The 21,526-nt window shown below is 44.9% G+C and overlaps 1 protein-coding gene across 1 annotated transcript in view; it reads left to right on the forward strand.

The window, feature by feature from the left end:
- The first annotated feature begins 4,539 nt into the window (after nt 1-4,539).
- LOC120918334 (beta-1,4 N-acetylgalactosaminyltransferase 2-like) overlaps nt 4,540-21,526 on the forward strand; it is a 69,901-nt gene continuing 52,914 nt past the window's right edge. Inside the window, exons 1-5 of the mRNA XM_040329873.1 lie at nt 4,540-4,553; nt 8,009-8,115; nt 9,620-9,654; nt 18,466-18,646; nt 20,635-20,721. Coding sequence (XP_040185807.1) covers nt 4,540-4,553; nt 8,009-8,115; nt 9,620-9,654; nt 18,466-18,646; nt 20,635-20,721 — 424 coding nt within the window. The remainder of the gene's footprint in view (nt 4,554-8,008; nt 8,116-9,619; nt 9,655-18,465; nt 18,647-20,634; nt 20,722-21,526) is intronic.

Raw genomic sequence — 21,526 nt, forward strand, 5'->3', positions numbered from 1 at the left:
GTTCCAAGACGGATAATTCCGCCAATGCTACTTCCTTTTCTTTACTCTTCTGAAGGATTTCTAGTTGAGCCTCTGTTTCTGCTTGAATGCGTTTAGCTTCTGCTTTGATGGCTGCTTCTCTTTCAGAGCAGGCGGCTTGAACCTGGGCTGCTGCGACCTTCTGGCGAGCTTTGACTATTTGGTCGCTCAGTGTTGACCTTACAGAGCAGGACCGCAGTGACTTAGAAGAGGATTTATGATAGGAGCGGGCAGATCTAGAAGATTTTCCTGAGTGTCTGGAAGAAGCAGATTTACAGGATGTAGTTTCATGTAGCTGTGCTAATCTACCTTCTATCTGTGCCTTTGCTTCAAGATATGTGCTATGCCTCTGCTGGTGAGTAGAAGTAAAGTCCTTTAATTCCACTGCGGCTTCCTCTATGCTGTAATGTGACAATAGGGAATAGAACTTTTCAGAAAGTCTTTTATAATTGTCAAATGCCTTCTTAACCCTTGAGAGAGCAGTGTTCAATTGCTCAGGATTGTTGCTAGTTTCATTAGCGGTTTTTATACAACTTAAAGTCTTATGCCATAATGCAGTCAGGTTACTAGATGTTTCTTCCTTACTTTCTTCATAAACCTCTCTTGCCTACAAGGATGGATGAGGGCCTCTAGCGGGACGAGCAGAATGAAGTAAGGAGTCTGCTTTATCTTGGTTAAATGCAGGTGACTGTGGGATCTCTGTCAGACATAATGACAAGTGCTGTAGTTTTGGTGTCTTGTTACAAATCTGCCAGAGCTGAGCTCTGTAGTGACTTCTGATATTAGGCAGATTGAACTGAGGAGCTGGATATTTGTGACATCTAGTGCTGCAACTGTTTCAGACTGGATGGCTTAGCTCACTATCACTTTATACAGGCAGGAATACACAGTTATTTCAGTAGATTCAGGTATTGGATTCACAACCAAAAACAGCTTGACAATGATAAATCCTAGGGACTTGATGAAGCTATGATACAGTCTTTGAGCAGTTCAAAAGGTACTTATTGCTCTCCAATAAAGGCAAAAGTCCCTGGCAGTGAACAGTTATGGAGCATTCAGTAGAAGGCTGGCTTCATACACAGAGTAATGGTGGCTGCAGGAGTCACACACAGGCCTAACTCTCAGTGCACAGCCTGCAGATGGTTTCCTGTGTTAGGATGTTTGTTCTTCACACACACATGTGGTTACTCATGTTTCTGAAGCTGCAGAGATAGCTGTGTGATGGATTCTTCTGGAAATTTACTGTTCTGTTTCAAGCATCGGTTGTACCTGTGACAAGCTTCTTGTAGACCCAGTCTGTAAGGATGTATGCAGCAGGTTGAATGATGACTTTAACAGACAGCTTACTCAATGAATAAAGACTCCAGAGGTGTTTTCCAATGCTTCTTTATGCTTCAAGGTAACAAGGATATAAACATAGAGGCTTTTCCATAGGTAAATTTCCAATGAAGATACACAGCTCCCACACTCTGCAGACTTTTCAAGCAACTAAGCAAAGATGGGGTTTAGAGCAGGAAATGGTGGGTGGGAGCAACCAAACTAGTCAGAACAGCAGGGGGGTAAGGATCATACCAAATAACATAATAACATAACATGTAATAACTGCTAGACAGTAAAAGCTGCGTGACAGCACAACCATTGCCATTTATACAGCGATCAATGCTACAAATAGCCATTGATTACTGTATAAATGACACTGGCAGGGAAGGTGTTAAACACTAGGGGGCGGTCAAGGGGTTAAGTGTGTCCTAGGGAGTGATTCTAACAGTGGGGGGTGGGCTCACTACAACATGACAGAGATCACTGCTCCCAATGACAGGGAGCAGTAGATGCCTGTCATGTTGCTAGGCAGAACAGGGAAATGCCTAGTTTATATAGGCATCTCCCTGTTCTGCCTCTCCTCGCCGCAATCGCGCGCCGGCAGCAAGGGACGTACAGCAACTCCTATTTGCATGCCTGTGCCATTCTGCCGACGTATATGTGTGTGCAGCTGTTGGCAAGTGGTTAATATAAAGAAAAAAACAGCGCTGCAAAAAAAAAATAGGTGATATAATTGCAAAACAAGTGTTGATTATCCAGCTGCTGCATTCACTAAATGTGTGTTCCTCACATAAATGAATAACAAGTAAAAAATGAATGTGATGTACTGCTGGTATAATGACAAATATCTAAGTGCAAATGTAGTATTTCAAAATTGATGTGAACATTTTTATTATATAGTACTATATACTATATACAAGAATAATTTTTTTCTCTAAAATAGAAGTGTGCTCTAATGAGTTACACCAAATAAAGTCCAGTGAATAGCCCAAGTCACTATTAATGGTAGTGTTTTCCAATGTTTAGGGATGAGCCACCCTTCCCCCCGTTCGGTTCGCACCAGAACCTTCGAACGGACCGACCGTTTGCGCGAACATTTAGAACCCCATTGAAGTCTATGGGACTCGAACATTCAAATTCAAAAGTGCTCATTTTAAAGCCTAATATGCAAGTTATTGTCGTAAAACGTGTTTGAGAACCCGGGTCTTGCCCCAGGGAACATGTATCAATGGAAAAAAAAGTTTTAAAAACGGTTGTTTTTTCTGGAGCAGTGATTTTAATGATGCTTAAAGTGAAAACGCGCTACTCGAATTTGGCGCGAACGCCCCAAAACGTTTGTAATTCGATGAACGATCGAACATACGATGTTCGAGTCGAACATGAGTTCGACTCGAATGCGAAGCTCATCCCTACCAATGTTTGGTGTGACTGTGCCAATTTCACCATAAAAAATGTCATTCACCTATAGCAATAAACACCCTTAAAAAGGAATCCCTGCTGGTGCTTTGAAACCCAGGTCTCAGGGCTGTAAGACTTATGCCGCGTACACATGAACGGATTTTCTTTGAAAAAAAATCAGATATTTTTTCCGACGGAATTCCGCTCAAGCTTGGCTTGCATACACACAGTCACACAAAATTCTGACCGTAAAGAACGCGGTGACATACAACACTACGACAAGCCAAGAGAAATTAAGTTCAATGCTTCCGAGCATGCGTCGACTTGTTTCCGAGCATGCCTGGTTTTTGGTGCGTCGGAATTGCATACAGACGAACAAATTTTCCAATAGAATTTTTTTCCGTTGGAAAAATACTGAACCTGCTTTCTATCTAAGTCCGTCGGAAATTCCGACAGAAAAAGTCAGATGGGGCATATACATGCTCAGAATATCCGATGAAAAGCTCCCATCTGACTTTTTCTATCGGAAATTCTGTGTATACGTGGCATAATTCATCTTCTCCAGTGCCCTACCAGACAGTGAAAGTAAGGGTTGATCCGTATCTTCTACTGGTGACCCCGATAGACATTTTTTCTAACTTTTTCAGGATAGGCCTCAGGCTCTGGCCTAGCAACCTGGGGCAATTCACCACAATTCAACACACTTTAGTGGTTTTATTCCGTGCTTAGGTTGCAAGAGGCTGCTGCCTCCCCTAGGAAACCTTGGTCAAGGTTCCAGTAAAGAAATTATATATATAGTGGGGTGGGTGGCACTGCCTGTCACCTGAAAAGTTATCCTCACTAGTGGATCACTCCCCTAGATGAGTATGCAATAGATCAGTGCTTTTTAACCTGGGGGTCGGGACCCCCTCGGGGCAGCGCTGTATCCTGGCCTAGGCCAACAAGGCCCAGGCCTAGGGCAGCACTTTGCAGGGGGGCATCACGGAAAGAGTCTCCGCCGGCTTGCGCTACACTGTTGGTGTAGCGCCAGTCTTATGGGGCGGATTGAGCTGAAAGGCAAATTAGTCTAGCGCCCCCATAAAGCGGCCACACTGCTTCCGGTATCCTGACAGCCGGCATTCCGCAACTGTGTGTGTGTGGCAGGGGGGGCTGCTTCTAATTTTGACTGTCCTATCATCCTGGACCACAAACCTTCCTCACTGTGTTATGTTTTCTGCTGCACCATTGGCATGGTTATATCTTCTTCGTCTTCTCCATAAAATGATCAGAGATTTGTGCTTAATGTAGAACTATAGGCAACACTTTTTTATTTTTATTTTGGATAGCGTAAGGGAGGGTTATAGCCCCTGTCAGTTTATTTTTTACCATCCCCGTCCCATTGCAGAGATTTCCCTTCACTTCCTGTCCCATAGCCAAACAGGAAGTGAGAGGAAATCTTTAAGGGAATCCATTTCGCGCCCTCCCTCCAGGCCCTCAGAAATAGCCACTCGAAAATTTTAGGGTGGGCCTTAAACAGAAAGGGGTTTGGCCTTGACAGGAAGGGGTGGGTCATATTTAAATTAGGCGGTGCACGAGTTTAGTCAGGCCTAGGGCAGAACAAAACCTAAATACACCACTGCCTCAGGGGTCAAATGATGATTTGCCAGGGGGTCACCAAATCCTGGGCTGTTCCTGAAGCACACACATCTCCCAGCCTTTTTGCAGCCACCCAGCTGGGCTGTTCCTGGAGCCCACGACCGCACACTCAGCCTCTTCACAGGCTTAGTGTGTGGCCGTGGGCTCTAGGGCATAGCTAGGGGGGCTATGAGGAATGACTGGTGAGGAATGTGAAGTGGGAGGGGCTGGAGGAGACCCTATATCCTGATTTCGGCATAGGTGGCACTGCTATTAAACACCACAAAGTCGGAGACACAGTGAAGCCGGAGACACAGTGAGTAACACTACCTGTGATTATAGTTGCCATTAAAAGTCCCCACTACAGTTCTCAGATCAGCAGATGACCTTGATCAAGAGCACCTAAGTTGAACTCCCCCAGCACTGCCACTCATCCCAGTCCCCCCCAGCACTGCCGCTCATCCCAACTCCCCGCCAGCACTGCCGCTCATCCCAACTCCCCGCCAGCACTGCCGCTCATCCCAACTCCCCGCCAGCACTGCCGCTCATCCCAACTCCCCGCCAGCACTGCCGCTCATCCCAACTCCCCGCCAGCACTGCCGCTCAGCCCATTCCCCCCCCCCCCCCCCACCAAGGAGTAAGAGAAGGAATAAAAATAAAGAATACATGGAAGGAAGAGGGAGAGGAAGAAAGAAAAAAGGGAGAGAAAGAATAAGAGAAAAAACAAGAAAGAAAGCTAGAGAGGCGGCTAAATTTCCATGGGTTAGGGGTGCCAACAGCCCACGCTACGAAAATAATTTTACTGTTAGGGGTCCCCACAACTTGTGATTTTTTTATCAAGGAGTCAGAGCACTAGGAAGGTTGAGAACCACTGCAATAGATACAAGTTCTGATGCTGTACGTACTGTGTTCCATCACCTGAAGGGCACCTCACTGCAGTGAGTCGTTTCTCCCAGGTGGATGAGCTATAATTAATGCGTACTTATTTCCATCCCTGGAAGAAGTTTGATTCCTCAAAAGGTCTTATATACACAATGGAGAATTTATGAGAGTGTGTTTGGCCAGTGACATATATTAGATAGCGTGCTATTATCACTTCTGTTATTCAAATTTCTTAATCTTAAATTTCTTATACAACACACATCCACCCAGATAGCCGTCCAGGTGGCACAGAACCCTGATCACCTGACCTCACTCAAATAAATAGGCTCTCCTAGCAGGCCAGGACCCAAGAAAACCCCTGCCCATTGGCTGAGACACCCCATATACAGGAGAAACTCGAAAAATCTGAATATTGTGAAAAAGTTCATTTATTTCACGATTGCAACTTAAAAGGTGAAACTAGTATATGAGATAGACTCATTACATGCAAAGCAAGATAGGTCAAGCCGTGATTTATCATAATTGTGATGATTATGGCTTACAGTTAATGAAAACCCCAAATCCACAATCTCAGAAAATTTGAATATTGTGAAAAGGTGCAATATTCTAGGCTCAAAGTGTCCCGCTCTAATCCGCTAATTAAGCCATAACACCTGCAAAGGGTTCCTGAGCCTTTAAATGGTCTCTCAGTCTGGTTCAGTGGGAATCACAATCATGGGAAAGACTGCTGACCTGACAGTTGTGCAGAAAACCATCATTGACACCATCCATAAGGAGAGAAAGCCTCAAAGGGTAATTGCAAAAGAAGTTGGATGTTCCCAAAGTGCTGTAAGAAAAGGGTGCACAAGCAGCAGGGATGACCGCAGCCTGGAGAGGATTGTCAGGAAAAGGCCATTCATAAGTGTTTGGGACTTTCACAAGGAGTGGACTGAGGCTGGAGTCAGTGCATCAAGAGCCACCACACACAGACGGATCCTGGACATGGGCTTCAAATGTCGTATTCCTCTTGTCAAGCCTCCTGACTAACAAACAACGTCAGCAGCATCTTACCTGGGCTAAAGAAAAATAGACCTGCTCTGTTGCTCAGTGGTCCAAAGTCCTCTTTTCTAATGAGAGCAAATTTTGCATTTCATTTGGAAACCAAGGACCCAGAATATTGAGGAAGAATGGAGAGGCACACTCTGCAAGATTCTTGAAGTCCAGTTCGAAGTTTCCACAGTCTGTGTTTATTTGGGGAGCCATGTCATCTGCTGGGGTTGGTCCTCTGTGCTTCATTAAGTCTGGGGTCAACGCAGCCGTCTACCAGGAGATTTCGGAGCACATCATGCTTCCTTCTGCAGACGAGCTCTATGGGGATGCTGACTTGATTTTTCAGCAGGACTTGGCACCTCCCCCACTGTCAAAAGCACCAAAACCTGGTTCAATGACCGTGGGATTACTGTGCTTGATTGGCCAGCAAACTCACCTGACCTGAACCCCATAGAGAATCTATGGGGTGTTGCCAAGAGAAAGATGAGAGACATGAGACTGAACAATGCAGAAGAGCTGAAGGCCGCTATTGAAGCATCCTGGTCTTCCATAACACCTCAGCAGTGCCACAGGCTGATCGCTTCCATGCCACACCGCATTGAGGCAGTAATTGCTGCAAAAGGGGCCCAAACCAAGTACTGAGTACATATGCATGCTTCTACTTTTCAGAGGTCCAATATTGTTCAATGTACAATCCTTGTTTTATTGATTGCATGTAATATTCAAATTTTCTGAGATTGTGGATTTGGGGTTTTCATGAGATGTAAGCCATAATCATCACAATTATGACAAATCACGGTTTGAACCATCTCATATATTAGTTTCACCTTTTAAGTTGCATTAGTGAAATAAATGAATTTCACCTGTATTCCTAATCTGTTCTTGGAATGCCCTTGTCTTATCTAATGCCATCTAGTGACAGAAGAGAGAAGTGCAGCAATTCCAGAATTAGGGTGGAATCAATTGATCTCCTATCAATTGGCCAAGCCAGCTACACTTGTTGGGTCTGTATCCCTCATCTTCCTCTTGACAATACCCCACAGATTCTCTATGGGGTTTGGGTCAGACGAGTTTGATAGCCAATCAAGCACAGTGATACCATGATCATTAAACCAGGTATTGGTACTTTGGCAGTGTGGGCAGGTGCCAAGTCCTGCTGGAAAATGAAATCTGCATCTCCATAAAGCTGGTTAGCAGATGGAAGCATGAAGTGCTCTAAAATTTCATGGTAGAGGGCTGTGTTGACTTTGGCTCCCCAAATCATTACTGACTGTGGAAACTTCACACTGGACCTCATGCACTTGGATTCTGTGCCTCTCCAGTCTCCACTCTTCCTCCAAACTCAGGGACCTTGATTTCCAAACGAAATGCAAAGAGGACTTTGGACCACTGAACAACAGTCCAGTTCAATTTTCTGAGATACTGAATTTTTGAGATGCACCCGTACAGGCACCTTTAGTTCTGAATGGACTTGATGCAATTTACTGTGTGATATCGATTACTGATTATACAACACTTTCAAGGCACATTTTCTGAATGTTCTATGATGCACTTTATTTTAACTTAATTTAAGGTTTAATTTCTGAGTTGAATATATAGCACTTTAGCACAGATAGCACTTTATTGGTTAAAACATAGAATTTGTTTTGGCACTTGGAAAGATGGCGCAGCCTTTTACAGTATTTTCAATAAACTTAATCAGAACAACCCCTCTTATAACTCCATACTTATGATGTTATTTTTTCAGGGAGCAGACGGATAATATACCCTTAATAATGGCTCCGTCCAACTCACCATTGAGGTATCCCATTCATGGTGTCCAAGTCAAGCCTCTTAGCACAATCCTATTACCGGGTAAGAACAACATCTCTTGAGACTAAATGCCAGCCAGTGACTAAATGCCTTTCTTATAATGACACAGGGTAATACACCGCTTATCATAATGCATACTTTTCTAAGGCCTCGTACACACGGCCGAGGAACTCGACGGGCGAAACAACATCGTTTTGCTTGTCGAGTTCCTTGTTAGGATGTCGAGGATCTCGGCGAGACAAATTTCTCCATTGCCGTCGAGGAAAAAGAAGACATGCTCTCTTTTTGGCTCGACGAGATCCTCGACAGTTTCCTCGTCGAAAAGTGTACACATGACCGGTTTGCTCTGCAAAAAAAAAAAAAAACAGCAAGTTTCTTGCTGGTTTTTGCCGAGAAACTCGGTCGTGTGTACGAGGCCTAAGGTTCAACAAAGAGTTTGGTGGTTAAATAAATGAATGAGGCCGCTGAGACTCTATGACAGACATAAACAGCAATAGACTAATGCAGACCGTCATTGTACTCACTAATAGTGAGAAAGAGACTAAATGAGACTCATGTGATGGACAAATACAGACAGACAGTGATAGACACAGCAAAGGAAACAGAGCAGCAAGGTATAGGGATATTACTTACAGGGAGGTAGACTGTATTGGGTTAACCATGCAGAGAGATGGATGTGGCAACATGGCAAGATGGAACAAAAGGATCAAAGTGATTAGTATGCCCAGGACTAAGCACAAGACCCCACAAGATGATGGTGATATCGGTGACGTCTGAGGCAGCTCTCTATGCACGTCCACACAGTACCACTCAAGGTGTGAAAGGGGGTGGGCCGCAACATGTTTCAAGGGCTCCATTCCCTTTGTCAAGCCTGCCCAACAGGAGGAGAGACTTTTAAGCCTGGCTAGAGGGCAGAGGAAGCACTGAGAAGCTGGGCTTAGTGATACCGCAGGCAGACTACAAGTGCCAGAGATTAATATATAAAAAGGAATAAATAAAAACCTCCAATGAATACTAAATTAAAGTGGTTGTAAAGCCTTAAAGCGAAGCTCCACCCAAATGAGGGAAGCTCTGCTTGTCTGCCTACTCCCCCCTTCGGTGTCACATTTGGCTTCACTGACTGGTTCCCTTACCCAAAATGGTGGCCCCAGCACCTGAGAGATGATTCAGGAATCGGCTTGGGTGAGGACACAGTGGGATCCCTGGACAGGTAAGTGCCCTAATAGTAAAAGTCAGCAGCTGCAGTATTTTTTTGGAGGGGGCTGGAGCTCCACATTAAGATGGCTTACCTTAATGCATCCTGAGGTTTCATTCCCTTGTTGACTCATGGATTTATCAGGAACTATAAAGCCTTTGCATACCAGGCTCATTTCAAAGCTAATGCACCTAGATAAGGATACTTATTTTTCAAAATGTGACAGTTATTTAAAACAGAGGACAGATTTAAAAGTTACAGTCGCGTGGCTGAAACAAAGATTCTTATCCTTGTGTTAAAGCTTTGTGAATCAAATAAACATGTTTAACCGTTATTTTGTTTCTGTTACAGGTTTACAAATTGATGTATCTCTGCCAAAATATACGGTACAGTATACCTATGTATACACTGCTTTTACCACTTCAGTCCCGGACCATATTGCTGCTCAATGACCAGGGCCCCTTTTTGCGATTCGGCACTGCGTCGCTTTAACTGACAATTGCGCGGTCGTGCGACGTGGCTCCCAAACAAAATTGGCGTCCTTTTTTTCCCACAAATAGAGCTTTCTTTTGGTGGTATTTGATCACCTCTGCGGTTTTTATTTTTTGCGCTATAAACAAAAATAAAGCGACAATTTAAAAAAAAAAAAATTAATATTTTTTACTTTTTGCTATAATGAATATCCCCCAAAAATATATATATAAAAAAAAGTTTCCTCAGTTTAGAACAATACGTATTCTTCTACCTATTTTTCGTAAAAAAAATCGCAATAAGCGTTTATTGATTGGTTTGCGCAAAAGTTATAGCGTCTACAAAATAGGGGGTAGTTTTATGGCATTTTTATTAATATTTTTTTTTACTAGTAATGGCGGCGATCAGCGATTTTTATCGGTACTGCGACCTTATGGCGGACACTTCGGACACTTTTGACACATTTTTGAGACCACTGGCATTTTTATAGCGATCAGTGCTATAAAAATGCATTGATTACTATAAAAATGCCACTGGCAGAGAAGTGGTTAACACTAGGGGGCGAGGAAGGGGTTAAGTATGTTCCCTGGGTGTGTTCTAACTGAAGGGGGGGTGGGACTGACTTGGGGAAATGACTGATCGCTGTTCATACATTGTATGAACAGACAATCAGGAATTTCTCTCCCTGACAGGACTGGGAGCTGGGTGGCACTGATGGACACTGAGGGGTGGCACTGATGGCATTGCTGGGCATCATTACATTCAGTGCCCATGTTGCCAGTCAGTGCCCATTTGTGGGCACTGATTGGCATCGATTGTGTTTATTTTATTTTTTTTTTATTGTTTTTTTTTTGCTCCATTTGGCAACCGGGGGGCACTCCCTGGTGGTCCAGTGTTGGCATCTGAGGGGGGGCTGCGCTGATAAACCCCCCCGCCGATCGGCTCTCCTTTACTTGCGTCTGTCAGACGCGAGTGAGGAAGAGCCGATCAACGGCTCTTCCTGTTTAAACCGTGATCAGCCGTGGTTGGACACGGCTGATCACGTGGTAAAGAGCCTCCGCCGGAGGCTCTTTACCTGATCGGAGATGCAGGGTGTCAGACTGACATCCTGCATCACCGATCGCCGCGCTGCGCATCCCCACGGGCGCGCGCTGGCATGAAATCCTGCAGGACATCAATAGACTTCCAGTCAGGATTTCACAACCACTTCCCGGATGTCAATTGTATATATGATTAAAATATTGCAATGAAATCCTCAATGACTGCCTCTAAGGCGATTTACACTTGTGCTTTGCAGTATTGAGGGCACTGGTGCAGCCTCATCAGTGCCCATCAGTGCAGCCTCGTCAGAGCACCTTGGTGAAGAAGAAAAATTCCTTATTTGCAGAATTGTATAACAAAAACAAAGAAAACTTTTTTTTTCTATTAGAAAAAACTTGTTTAGAAAAGAACAAATACCGCCAAAAGAAAGCTGTATCTGTCTCAAAAAAGGATAACAATTTGTCATGGGTACAACATTGCATGAGCGCTCTGAAGCCAAAAGACGGCTACAGCATGGGCCTTAATTGCTGGGAGTGTGTCCATGTATGGCCTCCCGAGATTGCGCTGCGGTGTGCTCTGTGATCAGTGAGACAATGAGAATCCCAGTCCCTTACCATGTGATCAGCTGTCAGCCAATGACAGCTGATCACGTGATGTAAACAGAAGATCAATAATCTGCCTTTTTTCCCCTCACGCTGATTGCGTGAGGAGAAACAAAATAAGACGATCACCAACTTCTGTCAGAGGGACGTCGGTCCTAAACAGGGAGAAAAATAAATAAGGGTCTGGTGTCACCAGAGACGCACCTCCATCCCTATGTTTTGCGTCAAAAAATAAAAGTTCGCCCTTGGGACTTTGAGTGAGGTGAGCACTATGGAGCCAATAAAAATAACAGGAATAATAACGGTAAATGTTTAATTCAAGTATACATTAATGTCATGAACATGATCCAATTCATACAGAATACAGAAAATAGGTAAAATGATATTGCAAGTATCTGTCAATATTAAAACACACAAGCATCAAGTATACCGACGCGTTTCGCAAGGCTTAGCTCGCTCTTCAGGGGTAGATGCTCGTGGTGTACCTACAATAAAAGGATATAGTATATAGTATGATATAAAGGGCACAGGGTAAGGAAAATGGAAAACCCTATACTCACCAATGGACATAGCCAAAGACCAGCACATGTGAGGCTCCCAAACGGTGGCAGCGAATGTCCTGCCAGGGAGCAGAGGAGGCGGGGCCAAACCAAGTCCCAACCAGGGCCAAACGGAGAGAGCCACTGCTGCTATGCAGTGCCCACCAGTGCCACCTGATAGTGTCCACCAGTGACATCTACCAGTGCATATCAGTGCTGTCTATCAGTGCCACCAACCAGTGCCCACTAATGCCACCTATCAAAGCCCACCATGGCCACCTATCTGTGCTCATTGGTGCTGCCCATCAGTGCCTCATCCTCAGTGTTCACATATGTGCGATGCATTCGCGCTGCACATTGCCGGAAAAACGCGTGCGTCTTCTAGGCATTGCGGTGCGGCTCAGGTGCGAATTCAGGCCCCTTATCTTCTATGGACACGCATCTGATTCGCACATGTGTTCATTTCTCTTCAGGATTTCTCTCATTCAGCTCAATACACTTCCCCCTCCCCCTCCCCTCTCCCAGGTCTCCAAATTTGCATCTAAAATGGAGCTGATCTGCTGAAATTCGCACCGCACAATTGTGAATCCGGCCTTAATCTTCTTTTTAAAATTTTAAAAGATTGTTTTATATCCCCTTAAATATGTTTTTGTATCCAAATCTGAAGGTTTGAAGACTATTTAGTTCGCATGTGCCGCGCTATATAAGTTTTTCATTCATTCATCATATCTATATATTACTCCACTCGGGCTCTTAAACCAATTTCATTTACAATAGGCCCCTCTGGGGGTATGTTTAACTTTTATAACCATTTGGGAAATATTATATAAAAGGAATTCTCCCAAACAATGCACATACATACCTAAATTCTGTTTTTCTATATTCCTTTTTCAATGTATTGTTTGTCAAATCCTTTCCATTTCTTTATGGTAATCTATTTAATTTAAAATACACTATATTACCAAAAGTATTGGAAAAGCCTGCCTTTACACGCATATGAACTTTAATGGCATCCCAGTCTTAATACGTAGGGTTCAATATTGAGTTGGCCCAAACTTTGCAGCCGTAACAGCTTCAACTCTTCTGGGAAGGCCGTCCACAAGGTTTAGGAGTGTCTATAGAAATTGTTGACTATTCTTCCAGAACCGCTTTTGTGAGGTCAGGCACTGATGTTGGACTGGCTTGCAGTATCCGCTCTAATTCATTCCAAAGGTGTTCTATCGGGTTGAGGTCAGGACTGTGCGTAGGCCAGGCAAGTTCCTCCACCCCAAACTCGCTCATCCATGTTTTTGGACCTTGTTGGTTACTTGTAATTTCACCTGGTAGAAAGAGTCAGCACTTATTGACCACTAGGTGGAATGTAGAGATTGTGGCAGTTATGTCATCTAGGTGGATGACAAATTCTTCATTCCACCTAGCGGTCAATAAAGAATATTTCCTAAGTGGATCTCAGGTAAGTAATTCATAATAAACTAGTATGCTATGCATACTAGCTCATTATGCCTTTGCCTTGCAGGGTGTTTTTATTGTATTTTATTTTTTAGAGAGGGTTTACTTCCTCTTTAATGATCTCATTAGCTGGGGAACAGGGGTAAATCTTCTGGTCTTTAGATCCAGTAGTAGCCAATGGTGTCTCTCCAGGTTATGTGCCTCCAAACTCCCAAGCGTGGATTGGTCGCAAGAATCAGGTATATAAAGGGGTTAAAGAAGAATCCCCCATAGTGCAAAAACATATATTAAAATAGGTTTATTTAAACGGCCAAATGGGCACTGTGACGGTATCGGTATGATATCCCCGTCAACGTTCCCTTCTTCCCATAACGAAAATCACCCCAATAGTCCACGAGGAGGGATATCCCTGGAATCGCCCAGAAAGCCACACATGCCAAGCTTACTGCTGGAACCAAGACACTTTATTGACACAAAAACTCAGCTTATATGTGGTTACAGCCTGTTAGGAATGCCCCCCTCACACAGTGGGGTTTCCCATACAGATTATAGGAGACAAGTCGGAGCCGACCATGCAGACACGTTTCTTTAGATAAAGACATCAGGGGAGTTAATTAATACACTGAAGCAATCAGAATAATTAACATACTACTTCTCTAATCATTTAGCCTGATGATACAATACACATCTTTTAAGGGTAAACACAGATCTTCTTTACACAACACAATAGATCAATTAACCTTTAGAATAGTGAGGGGACATTAGCACGTCAATAACCGGTCAGAGGAATGAATCACACATGAAATTCCTTTCTACCTCTACCCATGGCTAGCAGGGAGCAGTATACTGAGACATATAGGCAAATGTATCACAATGGCCCCCCTTTTGCTCCCTGCTCCGGCAAATCCGGTTGGACCTTCCCTGGTCCAGTAGGGTTGACGGGTTCAGAGCTTTTAGTCCGAGGTTAACTCCGTTTGGCATGACTGACCTCCCTTGGCAACTGCTTCAGACTCAGGTATGTCACCGGGTCGTCAGATCACACGCCGGTCAGTCCCCAAGTCTTTGTGCGATTTGCAAAGTCACCAGAAGTCAGTGTGAAGACAGCGAATGGGTCTGTGCGCCGCCGTCTAGGTGTCCCGCTATGGGAGGGGGCAGGTTATGGCTCTGAAGTGACAATCACAGGAGATTCATAAAAAGAAAAAGTTATATTTGTTGAAATGCTGTAGCACTGGTGCTCAGAGTCCGGGGGGGGGGGAGGGGACTCAGAGCCCCATAAGGTCAGCCACCCCCTGCTCCCTCCGCAGCCGCCGGTTCTCCTCTTGGAGCTTCTCCAGCTCCATCTCCAGTTCATGGAGCCTGGGGGGTCAGCCTGCTGTGACCTCAGGTGGTTGTTCTCCTCCTCCATGCGGCTTATGCACTCCTCCAGCTCTATGTACTCACGGATCAGCTCCTGCTTGCTCATGTCCTGCAGGCTCTCCACGTGGTCCTTCATCATCAGGAACTGGGTGGTGGTGTAAGGGGCCACCGGTGGGCCCTTGGCGAACATCTCGGCCCGCATCTGGGACGCCCGCTGCGACTCCCTCTCCTCCAGTCACTTCTTCTCCTCCCAGGTCAGCTTGTTATACGGCTTCCAGGACCTCTTCTTCTTGAAGGGTGGCCGGCGGTGCCTCTTTCTGCCCAGCTCCCTCCAGGGCCCCTCCGGCTCAGGGCTGGAGCCCATGACCAGCTGACAATGGTGTTCCCTGTTGTCCGTAATAGCAGATTGTACCATGAGGGCTTCGTAAGGGGTGCCCAATGGTTCTTCCCGACCCCGCTCCTGGGGATCCCAAGCCGAGTCTACACAATGGGCTGCTGCTGGTGGGCGGTACCCAGGTTGAGACCAATTTGACCTGGTGTTGTCATTCATGGGGCAATTCTGCTTGAAGTGACCCAGCTGTTTGCACCGGAAGCAGCGTTGTTCGTTGCCCTCCTGGCGTGGATAGCGAGGGCTAGATGTCACCGGTCTGCTTGGAATCCGGGTGTAAAGGAGAGTAGAAGGGAAAATCCCGCTGCTGCCAACCAATTTGTGACGGTATCGGTATGATATCCCCGTCAACGTTCCCTTCTTCCCATAACGAAAATCACCCCAATAGTCCACGAGGAGGGATATCCCTGGAATCGCCCAGAAAGCCACACATGCCAAGCTTACTGCTGGAACCAAGACACTTTATTGACACAAAAACTCAGCTTATATGTGGTTACAGCCTGTTAGGAATGCCCCCCTCACACAGTGGGGTTTCCCATACAGATTATAGGAGACAAGTCGGAGCCGACCATGCAGACACGTTTCTTTAGATAAAGACATCAGGGGAGTTAATTAATACACTGAAGCAATCAGAATAATTAACATACTACTTCTCTAATCATTTAGCCTGATGATACAATACACATCTTTTAAGGGTAAACACAGATCTTCTTTACACAACACAATAGATCAATTAACCTTTAGAATAGTGAGGGGACATTAGCACGTCAATAACCGGTCAGAGGAATGAATCACACATGAAATTCCTTTCTACCTCTACCCATGGCTAGCAGGGAGCAGTATACTGAGACATATAGGCAAATGTATCACAGGCACTTACAAGGAAAAAGTAAAAAAATGGCAGAGATGTGCAAAATACGGCGCTGCAGACGCATCTTACGTCACTTTGGTTCGTTGGGTATCTATAGAATATACTGTTTTGACACTACGTTCATCACAGCTATTTCAGCACTTTATTTGTTTACACAAGAGATTGTGGTCTTTATTGCATCGCGGTTATTTTAGCACGTTATTCACTAGAACTATTACGGACCCATTCTTGCTTATTTTGCACAGATTATATATTGTTTAATTTGCACAGTATGATTATTGCTAATTTTGCACAGTATATATATTTGTTCATGATCCATTAGTCAGTTTAGCACACATGTGATTTATATTTAGTTTTCTTATAGAAAGTTGCGCTGATCATCATTCTATTCATACCAGTTTTTGTGCACTGTGTACACTTTGGCCCAGATTCACATACATCGGCGCATATTTATGCGGGCGTAGAGTATCTAATATACGCTACGCTGACGCGGCAAGCACAGTATTCAGGAAGCCAGTGCTCCCACTCGCTCTCAAATCTACGCTGGGTTTCCTCGGCGTAAGCCAGCGTAGGTGGAAGTGGGCGTGAGCCATGCTAATGAGGCATGACCCCATGCAAATGATGGGCCAAGCGCCATAGAAGTACTTAAAACGAACGGCGCATGCGCCGTCTCGTGGACGCATCCCAGTGCGCATGCGCAGAATCACGTCGGAACTACTCCCTAAGATACGACGGATCACTGCCTACGACGTGAACATAACCTACGCCCAGCCCTATTCACGTACTACGTAAACAACGTAGAATACGACGGCTCTGTTCCCTGGTTCCTCCTATATGGGGAATAACTTTACGCTGGACGTACAACTTACGCAAACCGCATATATTATGCGCCGGGCACAACTACGTTCGTGAATCGGCGTATCTCCCTCATTTGCATATGTGCATAGAAAATCAATGGGAGCGGAAAATGCGCCCAGCATAAATATGCGCCCACGATACGACAGCGTAGGCAAGTTACGTCGGTCGTTGGAAGCCTATTTTAAGGCGTATCTCAGATTGTGGGCACGGCGCACAGATACGACGGCACATAGTTACACTTACGCATCGTATCTCGAGATAAGTCGGCGTAAGTGCTTTGTGAATCCGGGCCTTTAGGTCTAGCAGCAGTTTTCAACATTATTATTTAGATTATATTTATTCACTTGATAGTGCGAAGGACCACACTTTTCACTTTATTTAGCGAAAATACTTTTTATGCCAATTACCAAATATCCAACATTTAACCTCCGAAAATTTCTTAACAATTGACATTTACCGTATATACTCGAGTATAAGCCGAGTTTTTCAGCCCTTTTTTCAGGGCTGAAAATACCCCCCTCGGCTTATACTTGAGTCAGTGTACCTGTCGGGTCGCGGGCGTCGTGACTTCCTCCTGGTCCGTGATAGGCGTTTGACACTGTGTTCTGCTACCACCTATCACGGAGGTCCTCTCATCCTCTGACTTTCTCAGCAGACACTGTGTTCAGTGTTCCGCCTATCATGGACGTCCTCTTGTCCGAGGATGAAAGAAGGGGTCCGTGATTGGCGGAACGCTGAACACAGTGTCTGCTGGAAAAAAAACTGAGTCCAAGGATGAGAGGACCTCGGTGATAGGCGGTAGCAGAACACAGTGTCAAACGTCTATCACGGACCAGGAGGAAGCTGCGACGTTTGAAAAATAGACGCCCGCGACCTGACAGGTACACTGACTATCACGGAACAGAACGGGACCAGGAGGAAGCCGTGACTTTTGAAAAATGGATGCTCGCAGCCTGTCAAGAATACAGGTACACTGAGGCTGCAATGGGCACAGTGAGAATGGGCACAGTAAGGATACAATGGGCACAGTAAGTCTGAAATGGACACATTGAGAATGGGCACAGTAAGGCTGCAATGGGCACAGTGAGAATGGGCACAGTAAGGTTGCAAATGGGCACAGTAAGGTTGCAAATGGGCACAGTGAGGCATGCAAATGGGCACAGTGAAGCTACAAATGGGCATTGTTGACCCTCTTTTCCGCTTACAGTAGCTGCTGCATTCTCACCCTAGGCTTATACTCGAGTCAATACATTTTCCCAGTTTTTTTGTGGTAAAATTAGGGCCACAGCTTATACTCGGCTCATATTCGAGTATATACGGTACTCATCTTAGCCCTGGACTGCGAAACTTCTGGCAGGATAGCTGGGTGCTTGAAACCCTGTGAGAATGCAATCTTCTAATAAGCTCCCAGCTCTGCAGGAAGGCACAGTGACGTCATCCAACCAGAAAGATCAGCCCTGATAATAAATTATTGCCTCTTTTGAAAATTACTTTCACTTATTTAACAAGTTACAGGTAATTTTATTATGTCATAAAGTTGCATTTATGTAACCATATAGTAAATATTATTCATTCAATGCCTAACTCTTTAAATGTTAGAATTCAGAATTCTGTTCTTGTAGGTGGCACTAGAGGCATCTCTTGGAACGTTTGACATTCAAGTTAATACACCTGCAATTCAGATAAATGGCAGAGGAGAAAAACGTCTGGAAATGATTACCAGTGATATTAGCGTGCTAAATCGCATTTTGGGGAAAACAACTTACACAAGTACTACTTACAGCATCGACAGTCTGGACATTGGTATGAAAAGTCCCAAAAGCTGGAAAGCAAATGCATTTACAAGATTGGATACATTAATGTGTCGCTAAAACATTTTATATTAGACAGAGTAGAATCCCTGCCATGTTTTTTGCTGCTGACCTTAAAGCGGTAGTAAACCGCATCTAAAAAAAAAAAAATGCAAAGCAATGTGATAATGTGCTAGTGTGCATCGCATGCTAGCACATTATGCAAGACTTAAGCCTCATACACTCGATCGGACTTCAAAAAAACTTTTAGACGGATTTTTGTTTGAAGGGAGTTGGCCGGCACACCCATTGCATACACACGGCAGGACTTTTCTGCAAACTTTCCCAACATCACATGGTTTTGGTCAACTTCTGCTATTGTTGGTTGATTTTAACATTGGTTCTGGGCATGTGTGTTTGTACTTTGGACAAAAGTCCGATGGATTTCTATACACACGGTCGGACTTTGCACCGTAGGACTTTTGTTGCCGAAAAGCTTGTCCGTTTGCAGAGCGAACTTTTGTACGATGAAAACCGAAAAAGTTTGTCCGATGGAGCATATACACTGTCGGATTTTTTGGAAAACTTGCTCATTTTGAAATTTGTTGGCAAAAAGTCTGAACGTGTGTACGAGGCTTTATGCCTCGTACACACAAGCGTTTTTTTCTAATGGGGAAACTGCTATGAGAGCTTTTAGTCAGGAATCCCGGCCGTGTGTATGCTCTATCGCAGTTTTTCCAACGGGAAAACTGCCGGTCAAAAGAGATCAGGATCTCTCTTTTCCTGTCAGGCCAAAAATCCGAGCAGGAAAACCGTTCGTCTGTACAGTTTTCCGACGGGCAGAAAACCACGCATGCTCAGAATCAAGTATGAGACAGGAGGGCTCTTTCTGTTAAAACTAGCGTTCATAATGGAGATATCACATTCGTCACGCTGTAACAGACTGAAAAGCACGAAGACTGAAAAGCGCGAATCGTCTCTCACCAAACTTTTACTAACACCAGGATCAGCAAAAGCAGCCCAAAGGGTGGCGCCATTGGAATGGAACTTCCCCTTTATAGTGCCTTCGTACGTGTTGAACGTCACCATGCTTTGGACGGGCGGACTTTTGTCTGAGCGTGTGTATGCAAGGCAGGCTGAGAGGAATTCTGTTGGGAAAACCGTCGTTTTTTTATATGACGGAAAAACCGGTCGTGTGTACTAGGCATTACCTGAAAAAAAGCCCTTCAGCAGCGCGCTGTCACCCCTGACAAGGCTTCCATCTTCACCCGGTCTTCCTCCTGAGTTTGTGGCCTGTGGCTACATGAGTGGCTGGGGCAGCCTAGTTTACAGCATAAGCTCTAAAGGTCCAATACAGTATGCTGGACCTTCAGAGCGCATGCGCCGGTGATGTTACTGGCTGCATGCAGGAGGAATATCTCTTTAACATTGCAAGTTTAGGAGATATTCACTGTACCTACCGGTAATCCTTATTATAGGCTTTCCTCTAGTAGGAACAAGTGAAAAAACTGCATTTACTAATGCTTTAAGGCTTGGTTCACACCTATGCATGTGGCTAGTTCCCTCACCCGCAACCACCCACAGCCAAATCTCACACATCTCAGCATGCAGGGCTTTTGCGGGTGCGGGAACCAAAGGGAAATTGCATGGTCAAAGTTTGGCCGTGCCATTTTTTTTCCTGCTGAGTCATTGTCTTCAATCATATTGTTGCATCAGGCATTGATTGTTCAGTTTTATTGCACTGTGTATGACCACCATTAGACAAGGTGTTGACTGAGGCCATCTCATAGGAGACGGAAAAAGTCACTAATCAGGTATAATTAGACCTGATTATTTATGACTTCGCTTTTTACCTCTAGTCATCAAAGAACACTAAGATCAATCATATCAGGTTATGGTTCTGAAGTATCGTATGATTATTTTTCACTATTTTTTTTGTATTGTTGCTTTTGAATGTCATGCTGTCTGTATTAACCATTCTTGGTTTTATCTTCATTGCAGTAAAATTTTCTATGAACCAGTACTTGGCTCATATCCCGGTTTCAATTAGACAACCACCAATAGCCCGCTTACATGACCCAGGACGGGGTAAGCATTGTTTCTAACATTCTGAATTTTTTTTAGGGACACTTTTTTTTTTCTCTGTAGGCGGAGTAATATTTTAATTAGGGGTGAGGCAATCAATTGTAGGTGTGGCCTAGCAGGATAAAAAAACAGCGAACAATGGGTGTAATTTAAATGATGCTAAATAGTGGGTGTGGCTTAACGGGTGTGGTTAGAGTCTGAGATGACTTAAATAGTGGAAAATGTGGTAATATATAGGGAATGTAGTTAGGGCAGGAGGTTGGGTGGGATGAAGAAGGGGAGGGAGGTGAGCAGAGTTGCGGTATAGATGGACAAGAGGGAGGTGAGCAGAGTTTGGGTGGAGATGAAGAGGGGGAGTGAGCAGAGTTGGGGTGGAGATGAAGAGGGGGAGTGAGCAGAGTTGGGGTGGAGATGAAGAGGGGGAGTGAGCAGAGTTGGGGTGGAGATGAAGAGGGGGAGTGAGCCGAGTTGGGGTGAAGATGGAGAAGAGGGGGGAGGGAGCAGAGTTGAGGTGGATATGGAAAAGAGGGGGCAGGGAGCAGAATTAGGGTGGATATGGAAAAGAGGGAGCAGAATTAGGGTGGAGATGGAGAAGAGGGGGGTGAGCAGAGTTGGGGTGGAGATAGAGAAGAGGGGGGGGAGCAGAATTGGGGTGGTGTGGATATGGAGAAGAGGCGGGGAGCAGAAATGGAGTGGAGATAGAGACCTCACTCACTAGCATGGCTGTCTGTGACGGAGGCGGATTTTTGGGATTCTGCCCGGGACAGTCTCAGACCGGGACATTGGTCTGATTTCTGTGACTGCCAAG

Source organism: Rana temporaria, chromosome 12 (genome assembly GCF_905171775.1).
Source record: "Rana temporaria chromosome 12, aRanTem1.1, whole genome shotgun sequence".
NCBI lineage: Eukaryota > Metazoa > Chordata > Amphibia > Anura > Ranidae > Rana > Rana temporaria.